General features: G+C 41.7%; 1 protein-coding gene across 1 annotated transcript; it reads right to left on the reverse strand.

Moving 5' to 3' along the window:
• Positions 1-419: 419 nt before the first annotated feature.
• On the reverse strand, positions 420-3,694 carry adora1b (adenosine A1 receptor b). Its single transcript, XM_042409128.1, has 2 exons — positions 3,161-3,694; positions 420-1,284 (listed from the first exon to the last, which is right to left on the reverse strand). The coding sequence occupies exons 1-2, from the start codon at positions 3,499-3,501 to the stop codon at positions 420-422; spliced, it is 1,206 nt and encodes a 401-aa protein (XP_042265062.1). The 5' UTR covers positions 3,502-3,694.
• Positions 3,695-14,050: the final 10,356 nt, after the last annotated feature.

Raw genomic sequence — 14,050 nt, forward strand, 5'->3', positions numbered from 1 at the left:
AACATTTGATAATCTGGTACTGACTAACCACAATAACTTAAATTGCACATTTTGTAATGTTCACACCGACTGTTTCACCATAATGAACAAAACAGTAAAAGCTTAATGTCTTCAGTCTGTTACTAAGATAGACACAAAGTCACTGTCAAAATACTTCTATTATTGCAAGTAAATTGATACCCTTTTTGCCTTTTTCCCCTCTTGGACCAACATTTCAGTATATCCACTCCTCCTGAGTAAAGATAAATGACCTTCCAGTGTTTAATATGTGTGATCCAAGTCACCTCAGTCACTACAGCATCCGAGCTTTTTGTAGCAACTCGTGCCTCCTCATTAGAATACATTCAAAATGAGGAGAGAACCAATGCTTGTGCAATGATTATTACTTTGCCAGCCACCTATCAGCTCTACTCCTCAGCTTAGACTGCGTTATGCTCCAGTAAGGGTGGATGTTCTTTAGGTTGTTGCGGTGGTTCGGTCCTCTGGTCCTGCTGCTGCTCAGGTGGAGGTGGCTCCTGTTGTGGGGGGTCAGACTTTAAGGTTTCCATGTGAGGAGACTTAGGGGACTGAGGGGACTGAGGGGACTGAGGGGGCTGAGGGGGCTGAGGGGGCTGAGGGGGCTGCGGTGGCGTCTCCTGCTTTGGCTCTGGATTCGGCATCTCTTTCCTGTCGCTGGGCTGAATCTCCAGAGCTGGTGTGTCCTTGCAGCAAAAGTATTGCTGCCAGATTTTCTGGAAAGCTGTGCGGAACTTCTTAATGCGGAAAGCGTAGACAATTGGGTTGACAGCAGAGTTACCGTGGGTGAGCAGGATGGCGATGTAGATGAGGACTATGGGCTTCTTGCACTCTGGACAGAACAGTGTGATGCAGTTGATGATATGAAGAGGCAGCCAGCTGATGGCAAAGAGAAAAAGAACCAGAGCCAGAGATTTGGCAAGATTCAGCTCCTTGTCATAGTATTTGTTGGGGTCTGTGTGACTGGTGGTGAACTTTTTACTGTTAAGTTGCTTGTGGATCATGTAGAAGATCTCTGCATAGATGACCAGCATGAGCAACAGCGGTGGCAGCACCCAGCCAAAAAAATTGAAATAGACCATGTAGTCCATGCTGATGACATTTTCGAACTGGCAGGTAATAACGAGGTCAGAGCTGATGGAGCCGTTCTGCTGCAGACGCCTCAGGTTGTTCCAGCCTAACATGGGAGTGAACCCCACAATGAAAGCCACCGTCCAGCATATCACCACCGCCAGTCCTGCTCTCCGAGGGGTCACCACCCGCTTGTACCTGCAGGAGAAAACAACAGTATCATGTCAGCACTTTTGCTCAAGGCGCTGTCAAGACTTACATGCTTTCTTTTTTGCTTCATTTTTCATTTTGGCAGTGTCCTCGGGCTGACAAAAGGTGTGATATACAAGGAAGAGTTATCATTTAAACCAAAATACCCCTGGAGACTTTACACACTGCTACTTCCAGCACATATTTCCACTTGAACAAGACAGTCTCTGCAAACCCTTATCAATGGACCTTTCCCTTTAGAGTTCTGCTGCTTTTCATGCTTCTTTAGTTTAGGGCAAAACTGAATTATAGTTCTTACAAATGGCTCAATATTACGCACTAATTTATTACAGCAGTACAGTGGACACAAGCTGCAGTACTTGGCATGTTACAACAGGATTTACAGGTTTGGCTTTTCATTGTTTGTAGTGTTAAAAAGCAGGAGGTTGAAGAAAATGAAAGACGCAGAGGTTCTAAAATCTTATCGCTGCTGGGCTGCTGTCCTGTGACCAAGAAATGACTAAGAGACTCGGCAGGAGACTGGAGGCAGATATGAAAACAGTTATCTGATCCAGCTCATGTTGCAAAGTGTGTAGAGCTGCAATTGATCCCTTTTGGATTACTAATGCTTGCTATTTACAATGTCTGATTCTGTAATTGTAAGGGAAATGTTGACATCACAATAACCTGACCTTTGCTGAAGTGTGGCCTGAAGCAAAACAAAATGCTGCAATTTAGCCCGGCTGTCACAGGGGCCATGTGTTGGATTAGTATTGATTAGGGATGTGTGTGTTAAGGTGGGTCTGTGTCTGAAGCAAGAGGATCATTATTCACACACTAAGCCTCAGAGCTGGTCAGCTTGGCAGAGATCAGATAGTGATCTAACAACAGGGAGTGTGGGAGAGAAGAGAAAAATCAGCACTTCGTTACATTATTGTCTACAAAAAACACAATGTTAGGTTCATCATAAAATGAAGAAATGACAAATATTGAATGATGCTGTATTTTTGTTTTGATCTGTTCTGCAACTCCCTAATTTCTGATTTTCAAATGAGCAAGGTCTCACCGTAAACCTGCCTCCTAAAACTTAAGTTTATATACAACTCATTTGCCACAGATAATACATTTTGGAGGAAATATAAAGCCATGACAGGGTTGCTCACTGATGTACTGATGTAGAAGTTGTTGTGGCATTCACAACTATTAACCTTGGTAGCTTTATACAAATAAAGACTGAGAAAAGCTAAAATACATGATAACCTGCTGGAAGACGTGGTGGAGTTTTAGGCAGGAGATTAAAGTCTGAGGCTATCACAGACAATAAATTCCCCTCTTCTGCTAAGCTTATCTTTTCTGCCTTTCAGCGCCACTGCTCAGTCTTTTGTGTCAGTCTGGCAATGATAAGCCACTGATGGTCCTGTGTATTAAATACAATAAGGGAGATTGAACATCATTGACAGCAAAACTGACCTCTTTCAGTGCCCTCCAGAAACACTGAGAAAGAGATTCTCCTGCACACAACCCAACCCCAAAAAGTCTGTGACTGAACTACACTTCCACACATGTTAGAGATCCTGAGGACAGACAGACTAATTAAAGCTGTTGGTTGATCAGCTACGCTCTGGTTAGCTGTCATGTCAGCAGTGGCAAGTCTGATCCATATGCACATAAAGGGACTGGCAGGCATCCTGTGAAGTGAAACAAGACCCAAGAGGAAATCAATGCCCAGGAACACAGCTGTGATGACTTCTGGGTGTGAGAAAGCTTTCCTGGGAAATAAATCATACATCATCACCATCACCTTTTCCATGAGGCACAGGTTGTGAGAATAACTGCATCTGCGCCTGTCATTATTGTCATGTGTGCATTGTGAAAACCTCATTACCTGGTCGGGATCTTGACCCTGAGATAGCGGTCAATTGCGATGGCCAGAAGGGCCAAGATTGAACTTTGCGTCAGCACCAGCACCGTGCACGCCACTAGCAGGCAACTGTAAAAGTGAGTTTGAAGTCCGATGCTGATAGTAATGGCCAAAGGGATGACGAGGGCTCCCACTGCAATATCCGCCAGAGCCAGGGACACGATAAAACAAAACGTGGTATCTCGCAACGATTTATTAATTTTCACCGCCCAAACCACCATCACATTCCCGATTACAGACGCGAGTGCAATCACCACCTCCATCCCTATATAGAGCGACTCCGCTGATAGAAGTGCCCCGGGCATCCTTGCAGATGATAATGATAATGATAAGAACGAGATTGGTTTCACTAAAGCAGCCCTTTGAGAAGCCAGCAGAGCAGTTCTTGGTCTTTTTGTCACTACAGTATTGTCCAAATGCGCTGTGCGTCCATTAGTTTCACGGCGCCCACAGTCTCCTGGTTATCAGGTATAAGTTGCAAGAAAAATCCAGTTATTTTGAGAGGAACCAGCAGCATAGCTAAGGATGAAGGGTTATTTCCTTTGAAGCAGGTGTTGTGGTCCAGCGGCTGTTGTGCGTCGCTCCCTCTCTGCGCGCTGCGCCTCCTCTTAGCTGAATACACCTGCTCCTGGAGAGAGGAGCATCGTCTCCATGCGCTCAGATTTATCCAAGAGGGCGCTTCACGTTTTTCGGTCCAGGTTTTTATTTTAACAAAGCAGGTTTTAACCAAGTAAATAAGAAGCTATCTTGTGGATGAAAGCGCGCACAGTTGCAGCTCCTGCGCAGACGGGTGCTCCCTCTCTCTCCCTCTCTCTGTATGCTTTCAGTAAGAGAGCAGTTGCTTAAAATAGCAGTGTGATATCCTTTTTGTTCCATTCAGAATTGCTGTATTTTGTTTCAGTGAAATAGATCATCTGAAATCAATACATTTACTTTGATCGGGTGCGACTGCTTCATTCTCTATGCATAAATAAATAAACGCCTCTGTAGCCTTCTGCGGGACCGTCCCGAGGAAGCCAAGCAGTGCAGAGGTGATTTGAACTCACACTTGCTCTCTATATTATTCCATGCACGCCTTCCATCCCACGCCCTTTCAGATGCGAATGGACTTTGCTCGCTCTCCCATTGTTCTGACAAGAGGTGAAGCAATGAACTGCCACAGCTGACAAAAGAATAACACCGATAAAGCTACTGAAAATGTCAGTGATCATTGCAGCATTAGCATATACAATTCCCTACTGATAAAGCATTGAGTAAACAGTGGCACAATTATGGAAACATACAATATCAAGTGCCTCTTTTATTTTTCTCTTTTTTCTGCTGACTTTAGATGTTTACCCACATGCAGCTCATTTAATACACCTCATTTAATTCAACACTTCAGAGAAGCATAGATCTGTAATACAAATAGATATCCAGGTCACTCTAAATATATCCCTGTGCTTCAGACTTCAAAGACCCCCGCTCTGTGCCTGAGGCCAGCCCTCCAAACTAATGGGAAATATATATTTAAGAAAAGACCAGAAACCTTATGACTGGTTTATTTCTATTGATTGACCTCTTTAAAAATCTTTTTTGGCTTTCTAAGAGGTTTGTGAAAAGGATATTTCCGTCTTGTGAGCAACCACACAACCTGTCCTGTCGCTTTCTGAGAAACACACAATGAACCTTGAGCTGCCATGCATTGCAAACATATATAGGGGTGAACTATATAGCACTGGTATCTTATGCTCTCTCACTGTGGTTCAAAGGTCAATAGCAGACAGCTGTGTGAACTCTGACCATGACAGTATCACTATTTTCCCAACCAGGCAAGGGATGACTGTTTAGACTGTATGTTAGAGGGTCCCATATGGTGCACTGTCCTCACTCACTGTAACTTATGTAATATGGAAGGACAGGGGGGGAAGTCCTGCGTTTCAGCTTGTGATTCAGACTTAAACAAAAACAGAAGGCAAAGCAGGGTAATACTGTGGTGAGACTGTGTGTGATGGCAGCCAACAGTCAGCAGGAGCTCCGCTAAAGACAGTTTGCATCAGCGACATGGTCAGAATCATCAGCGTGGGGTATAGAGGTCGGCCAATATGCACTGTGAAAGGAAGCAGCCATATGGTCCTCTCGCGGTGATTGGCACCCGACCCACTTGTGACATTTTTAATGAGCATGAGGGTGGGGGCAGTGCATGAGAAATCAATCATTACAGACCTAACACACTTAAGGCAAAATGGCTGACAATCAAGAGAGATTCTGAGTGTTTTATGAATTAATGAAGGAAGGAAATCAAGGAAGGAAGCATTTATTTCTTTGCATGCAAAGTAATGGGTTGCGCTTTTTCAACTAACTATCAGTTTCACTGGAAACAGACCTGTATGGATGCTGTTTTAGTATATCAAGCCTCAGTGGAGAGTAGCAAGAGATCCAGAAAGAGGCTTACGGCATCGTTTTAGGCTGTTGTTTTCTCATTGTGTGTCTCCGTTGAGCAGCTTAGAGACTCAGAGCAGGAAACACAGTGATGCTCAACATGCTAAATGAAGACTTCGTAATGCTGTTTGTGCTTGTTGACATGTTTTCACTGAGGACATCACAACAACCATAAAACTATAAAACATTCTTTGCATATTATACTGACTCCCTAAAATAGCTTGACTTTTTTTACTGTCGAGGCCTTCTGGGATGAATTTCAACAACCCTGAAGTACCTCCGTGACAGACAATTCAGTTAAACTTACTGCCATGTCCACAGAGTCTGGAAATGAGGAGATGCTCCAGTAAGTATTTGTCAGATTTTGCCATTTGGGGATGTGCGACCAGTGAAGTGCAGTGTGCTTCAGTTTTATGACACGGATTCTACAATTTAGACTTTTCTGACTGAATCAAAGATGTCTTAGCAGCTACAAAAGTCCACATTTTTAGACATGGACTCCCAGTTCTGAGTCTTTGGGTTGGTGAAAAGGAAGCTGTTCAGCTGTGAGGTTGACTGCTTTCGATAAAATGTGGATCATCCCAATAGATGACAGAAATATCCACTAATGGGCGCAGGCACAGTGGGATGCCCTCACAGCTTGTACAGTAGATAAACCTTTTTGTTGTGACATAGCACATTGTCAGTTTTAACGTTATTAAAACTGACAAAGACTTGAGACCTCATCCTATTAGCCAGAACTTACTCCACAAAAACAGTTCAGCCATTTCAAACAAGACTGAGGGCGTCGAGGAATAGAATTGCAGTATTATTACAAGGGACACTCCAGGAATAACAACATAAGCTAGACAGTCTTGGCTCTGTCACTCAGAAAACCTTCAATGAAAATCTCAAATAGGAGGCAATATGAGAGCACTCAAGCACTCGCATGTATCCTCTGGACAATCAAACAAGCACCCGAACAGCCTGTACACTATTACAGCCACTGGGAATGGATGTGTGTACTTCTCATGGAAATTCTCCATGAAGTGGTGCATCACAGAAAAAAAAAAGAAAAGCAGATATGTACTCAAGCGTACTAATTTCTTCTACACAAGCTCTCTGCTTTCACACAAACACAGCCATTTACCCAGCTCGTTTTCTCTGCATAATGAATTACATTGTCATAAAAGTAATATTGATGTTGTTGTCAGAGGTCATAATAAATAGTTGCACATGAGAGAGTGAGAACATTTCCAGAAGGCAGAAATTATTGCCTAAAAGATAATAGATTTCATAGCATGGAACAGGTCACTTTATGGATAGAAATACTGCAAATTTTAAGCAGGACTGATGTTTTTTTGTGTGTTAAACTTCACAAAAATACACTCAAGCTGGTTGGCAGCATTGTAGTAGCTCATTATATACGGTGTATCACAATCATATATGTGGAAAGTACTTCAGAGTATTTGGTTTTCAGCTTACTCTCATTGTTTGGCATAAGAGCCCTCCTCAGTGCTGCCAGCTGGCTGCTCCACATCATCTTACCTGCTCCTGACCCACAGAGAGTCTGAGAAATGAACCACCACGCCCACCTGAAGCTTGAGCTGACAGGGTGAAAATGAAAAATGTCAACAGCTAGCCCAACAGCTGAGTGTCTGATATTCCATGAAAAGCCATCCAGATCAAAACTGGGATATTTTGATGCGTGAGTTTTCCCATTTGGCCTGCTGAGGAGGTTTTGTCAAATAACATACTGTGCTCAGGACCGTAGCCATGATTTTAAAAATATTTTGGTCATGAATCCAAACTCACCTAGTGAAAAACAAGTCTGAAAAAGGCTCTGATAAGACTACTGAAATTATTTCACATTTATTATTTATTTAACAATTCAGTTATATTTTTTGTAAATAATATCTCCCTACATGGTGGTCTAAGTCCTGTTAATCATTTGTGATATGATGTTGGTGGAAAATACCCTTATTTCATTTAAAGTTAGCTTTATTTTTTGCCAAAAACAGACACATTTTAAATATACTGAGTCCAAAAATCTATATCAGCCTTAAAAATATGCTATGCAGGATTTGCCTGTTGGTGTTTGTACACACAGCATTCAAAGATCAACGAGCCAGAGAGACAGAGCAGCGGTGGTTGAGCGAACTAGAGAGTGAATGAAGAGAGCAAGTGGTGCTGCCAAGAACAAAGTGCCGTGAATCAGATAAATAAAACATTATTTTCTGACTGTTTCACAGCGGTTATGTTCTAAAGCACAAATAAACACGCCCACACCTCTGCACAACCCTGCAGGAAGGTGCCGCATTGCTGGATTTGGTGTGAATTATTTTTTAGGAAAATCCTGTATAGTATACCTTTAAAGCCATTAAATTGTGGGTAGCTGTAGGCCAAGACATTGGTCCTCCTCGTAAAAAACCCCGTAACCCTCAGAATAATGACGACATGATCTTGGTGTCCTCATTGCTGACCACAGCCCTGTTTAATGACATTAAACCTAAAGGAATAGTTTGACAATTTGGGAAATAGACTTTTTCGCCTACTCGCTCATCAGGTTTTTATATTAAATATAGAGCTGGAGCCAGGAAGCGATTAGCTTAGCTTATCATAAAGACTAAGGGCAGGACTGTTCAGCCAAGTTCAAAAGTTCACCTAACAGCACTCTAAAGTTCACAGATTAATGTGTTTCACGTTTGTTTAACCAAAAAGAAAAGTAAAAACAATAATTTGTAGTTTTACAAGAAGTGATAGTTTTTAGAAAATAAACATCTAAAAACCAATCATGTGTAACTAAGTCATTCAAACTTAATCATTTAGCAGTGTTTTCTGATCAAGTTAATGTTTTGATAGTTTCATATAACATAAGCCTATGTGAAGCTAGGCTGCAGCTGGTTTGCTATCTTAACTCAGACTGGACTGAGACAGGAGGAAACAGCTTGACTGGCTCTGCCTACCAGGACCTCTAAAGCTCACTAACTAACACATATGTTGACAAGGCATGGTTTTAAAACATGTAATCTAAGTTAAATTAACCAGCTGCTGGCGGGAGCTTCATATTTACCCTACAGATAAGATATGTTGCTTTTAGGTGATTTTTTTCTCCTTTTGGTGGTTGCCTTATAGCTGGGGCATAATAGGAAATTCCCCAGTGTGTTTTTTTGTTTCTGTATGTGTTTGTATGTGTGCTAAAGAGTGAAGAGGTGGTCCACTCAAACAGAAAAGCAAACTCAAACCACAGGCTCCCTAATGCAGCTCTGTGGGGAGGGTGCCTCCACGTCATCCAACACCAGCCCCAAATAAGATTACTCTGCAGAAAATACTGAGCCTCTCAAATGTTCCACTGTATCTCCCTGAGCTCTTCACTCCATCCGGCTACACACAGGAAAAAAAACAGACAGCATAGAGTGCTTCTCAGAGTTCCCCTCAAAATATCAAGGTTATATTTGTAATTTACACCTTGCATGTTGACATTTTTTAATATTCAGTCAACACCGCCCTTCCTGCTCACTGATGAGAAGTTGATTTGGGTGAGAACATTTCAGCTGCTCTCACAGTTACTGTTAAACACTCTTGAGCAGCCCACAGACTAATCATAGAATTAAGCCCACATACAAAGCTATTTGTGGACAAATGTGTTAAAAAAAAAAAAAAGTATGTGTTGAACCCACATCCTGCTTTAATGAAGTGTTGTGCTGATCAGTGCTATTTTTGATAGAACTTACATTGTGCACCATGGGCTCAGTATAACCGATGCTAACAATGTAGAAAAGATTTATGATTCGTGTCAATTTCTCCCCGCACATATGGAAAGGCCTCTGGATAATGAGAGGGAATATACAATGTTTACCAACATGTGCTTCTATTACAGCTGCATAACAATAATTGGAAGCACTTTGACAGCAGCATGTACAATAAAATCCCTCCCATGATCTCAGCTTGTGCATTAAATATTGATGCTCTATATAATATCAGCGGTTGATTGCAAAATCTTTATTTGTTAACAAAGGTTATAATTAGAGGAATACAATATGTAATGGTATATCCTGCATATGTGCTTATTACTGCGTAAATAAGTCTCAGGATATACAATTAGTTTACTCCGTATTCAGAGGAAGTAAGAGGAATAAAGCCAAACCTGAATAATTATGACTTTTAAATTACAAGTCAGCACTTCCCTTTGAAATCAGACGCTTGCTCTAGTTTGCCTCAACAGCACTGAGCTCTCTCTCTCAGTTCAGCATATAAAGGCAACACAGAGGAAACTGGTGGAGAATCAGTGAAAGGAAGAGAGAATATAATTAGATAGAGGAGTAGGAGAGTGGCTTTGCACCGGGACTAGATAGATGAGAGAGGAGATGAAAGGAAATGAAGGGAGAGGTGGAAAAATGTGTGGGTTAATGACAAATCTCTGAATGTAATATGTTTAAGAGGTGTGGTCGATCTCCAATCAAAGGACTTGATTTTGCCTCTTGTGCATTTATTGCCCCAGAATGCGTCTTTTAAGTTGCAGCTGTTGTCAACCGAGTTTGCTGTGACGTTCCTTTGAAAAGGCGCTTTGGAAAAGCAGATCCTGTCGAGTAAAAGAAAAGTGGGTCAAACGTGTAGTTTTGGTTCGCTGCGGGAGAGGACGTTGTGCTCCAGCCTCAGCTTCTTTGATGTCGGCTGTCAGGAGCCAGTGTTGTAAAAGAAAGAATTAATAATCAAGCCTAATTCTATAGCAAGATACACTGAGAAGCCTTAATATTCAGTGTGCACAGACTGCATTGTTTGAATTTTGGCTGCTCTTTCCCATCATTACACCACAGAATGAAATAGGGTAGGGACTGTGGTGTTGGTCTATCATGCACAACGATTCGGATGCCACTAATCAGACTGTGACAGACTTTGGGGAATGATGCATCATACACAAACAAATTCTAGATGCTGCTGATTAGATGGCAGAAGGCATTTCCTCTCCTAATTTATTCTGAAACGTGTGGGCCTCAATGTTTGTCTAATTGTCTATGACTTATGTCATCCATAATAAAATAGATGTTGCTAACTTGATTTTTGCTTGATTTTGGACTCATTGCCAAATTCTATTAATTCCCAAAACTGTATTTATTAGCCGGACGCAGGCACAGCCATGTTTGTTTCATGAACTCATAATAAGATAATGTGTTTGTGCTGTCTCTGTAAATTAAAGAGTACGGTCTTGACCTGCTCTATGTGAGAAGTGCCCTGAGATGACTTTTGTTGTGATTTGATCCTATATAAATACAAATTAATTGATTATTTGATTGATTGGTTTGTAGTCCATCCATTTGTTTTTCTGAGGAGAAAACATATTGTATCTCCAGAACAACAACTACTTCCTGTATGTAAATATGAAAACGTGACCTTTTGCTTAGCACCTCAATAAGGTCAAACTCCATTCTTTTAACTATATATTCTGACCAGTTAGTCTATTGATTTTAGTGACCTCATGGCCTCCTAGTGCTAAAATCTCTCTATTGTTGAATGACTATCGTGTCAATACCAGGTACACTGCTTTTTCTTGGCTTTGCGCATCAATATCTCGCATTGATTCTTCTTTCCTCCTCTCTATACCACATACAGTCAAGAAACACGATGCAACATATTTTAGAGTTATGATCCCACCACAACTCTGTATCTCTGTGTGCATAGAGGGGACATGGGTGTCATCTAATGTCATCTAATTGTTCTTTATCTGTCACAGGAAGGTGTATTGATCAGTCTCTGTAAACCCACCTACCATAAGCCCACCACCACTAACACTTAGGGATTTGCTGTTGTATAGTAGACCACCCTTTGGGCCAACATCTGCTCCTCCCACAGAATAAATGAGGCAGGATACTTTTGCTTCACTGGATGTTTGCTGCATTCACATCACATGCCAGACCTGCACGGATTGCTGCAGCATATTTCCTGTTCACCAACTCTCAGTCGTAAGAATCCCCCCACCCCTACCCCACCCTCGACTAAAACGTGGAGAGGTAGATATGTAAGAGGGATTCATGTGAGTCCTCTGAAGCTTTTAAATACTCAGCACATGGTGTAAACACTGTGGGCAAAACAGCCTTTTCTTACCTTTACTGCCTCCAGCAATGACAAATCTCTATGAATAAGACATTATGTTTCATCAAAAAACAGTCTGCCTGTGTTATTGTTGCTGTTTCTATTATCCAGATGAAACTGGAGGGAAAAAAACAGCCACATGGTCAGAGTGCCTGTTAGTCACACTAAATAAAAATTTCCAGAATTTTACCTCAGCTTGGCAGACACGTTTAGGCACCTCTGACACTCTCTTTGGTCACCTAATTAAAATCGGACAGCCTCAGGAAAAAAAAAATACCATCTGTATTACTTGAAACCAATAACCACTCAAGTTAGAAAGGGAGGGAGGTGAGGTTTTACCCGAAGTCACATTTCTCCCCTGTCAGTTTTTTTTACATCATGTTCACCCTCTTTAGACTCCCTGAAAGAGGAACAGAAAATACATTTTAAAGCGTCCTCTGCCTCTTGCCACCCTCAGTTCCTTTCAGACCATCTGAGGCCCGAGCAGAGCTGTGATAGTTTATTGATGAGCTAAATCCCTGCGCTCTGTGGCCACTTGCCATTTCAATTTAAGAGCAATATTGCAAATGATGGAAATTGTTGGCAGATCTGTGATTGTAAAACGCCAATTGGAGCGGGGTGTGTTTTCCCCCAAATGATAAAGCGACTGTGAATATTGGAGCAAGGACAGGAAATAATTACAGCAATGTGAAAGGCATTATTATTACTTGTGTACGGATGCTTGAAAGCGCTGGCCAATAAAGAGTTCTGCAATGTGAGTGCTTTTGTCAGCGGGGGAAGGGATAAAACTGCAGTGAAATGTGAGGATGCATTATTAACATTCAGAAGAGAATGAGTATAGGCACTCTTTAAGTCTGCCGTTTGAATTGTCATGATTAAATTATCAAGGCAGTCATCAGTGTAGTGCACTGTAACCTGCGTCTTTAAACTGAAATGGACTTCACTGGGTTTAGGTTTGACTGACTTGCTGTAAGCAGGTTTTCACAAGCTTTTAAATCACAGTCCAGTTTAATGATTGAAATGATTGAGGTTTAATGTAAGAGAGCAGAGTGCAATTCTGGAGGTTAGGATGTAAACAATTGTGTAGTTGGTCATCTGTTATCCCGAGTCTCATTCCACTCTCTGGTGATGATGATGTGGTTAGAATTTGCCATCCATCCATCCATCCATCCATCCATCCATCCGTCCATCCATCCATCCATCATCCATCCATCCTTCCATCCATCCTTCCCTCCATCCATCATCCATCCTTCCATCATCATCCATCCATCATCCCATCCATCCATCCTTGCATCCATCCACCCATCCATCCTTCCATCCATCCACCCATCATCCATCCATCATCCATCTATCCATCCATCCATCCATCTATCCATCCATCCATCCATCCATCCATCCATCCATCCATCCATCCATCCATCCATCCATCCATCCATCCATACATACATACATCCTTTCAGAGATCTATGCATTTTTCTGATTGACTCTTGACTCTAAATTATTCACAAATTGGGACATTGTCATTGTCACGTCTGTTAGATATTACTTCCCTCCCAAGTCTATCATCAGCCATGAATATTTACCAACACGTATATTGATATGACTGCACTCCCCACTCAGAGGTTACAGTACACAGTATGTTTTGTCCTTTCTGTATGTACCATTTTCATATGCAGATTGCTTCATGGCTTTGCATGTTTATAAGAAATTCTCTGTGATTACTTCTTGACCCAGTGGCCCTCACAAAGCATGTGACAACCATGCCAAAGCTCTTGATTAAATGCTTTGTTCGGAGCCAAATGCATTCCTCATGCACTGATGTATGTGCCCTTCATCATCCACCACCCTCCATATGGGAACTCATGTTTGTTTCTATGGCAACAGATATCAATGTGGGAACTAATGGATTCTAAAATTTTCAGTGGCAAGAGCACTTGCAATGTTTAGGGATATAATCACTCATACAGACTCAAATGCACACAAACATTCACACACCAAGCTCTCATTAATTATGGTGAAGTCAAGCTTAATGTTTTAGTTTTCTGTGGAAAGGGAAAGGAGAGGTAAACATCCAGAAAAGCAGATGAGACTACTTTTGCAAAACCACCCAGTGAGCATTTTTCCCCTCATTTGCCCCAAATCCCTTTAACCCAGGCATCTGGACCATGGCTGCAAACAACTTAAATGTTTTACGCATGGGCAATCCAAGTCTATTCGCACAGCAGTGGAAAAAATGAACAATGCTTGTGAAAATAAATAAAAGTGGAAGGGAGAGGTGGTCCTCATGGATCAACACGTCCTATTTGCTTGTGTATATGGGTCCATTAAAGACTAGCTGGGCCATTTAAAAAAAAACAAACATAT

The sequence above is a fragment of the Thunnus maccoyii genome, chromosome 4 (assembly GCF_910596095.1).
Source record: "Thunnus maccoyii chromosome 4, fThuMac1.1, whole genome shotgun sequence".
Classification (NCBI taxonomy): domain Eukaryota; kingdom Metazoa; phylum Chordata; class Actinopteri; order Scombriformes; family Scombridae; genus Thunnus; species Thunnus maccoyii.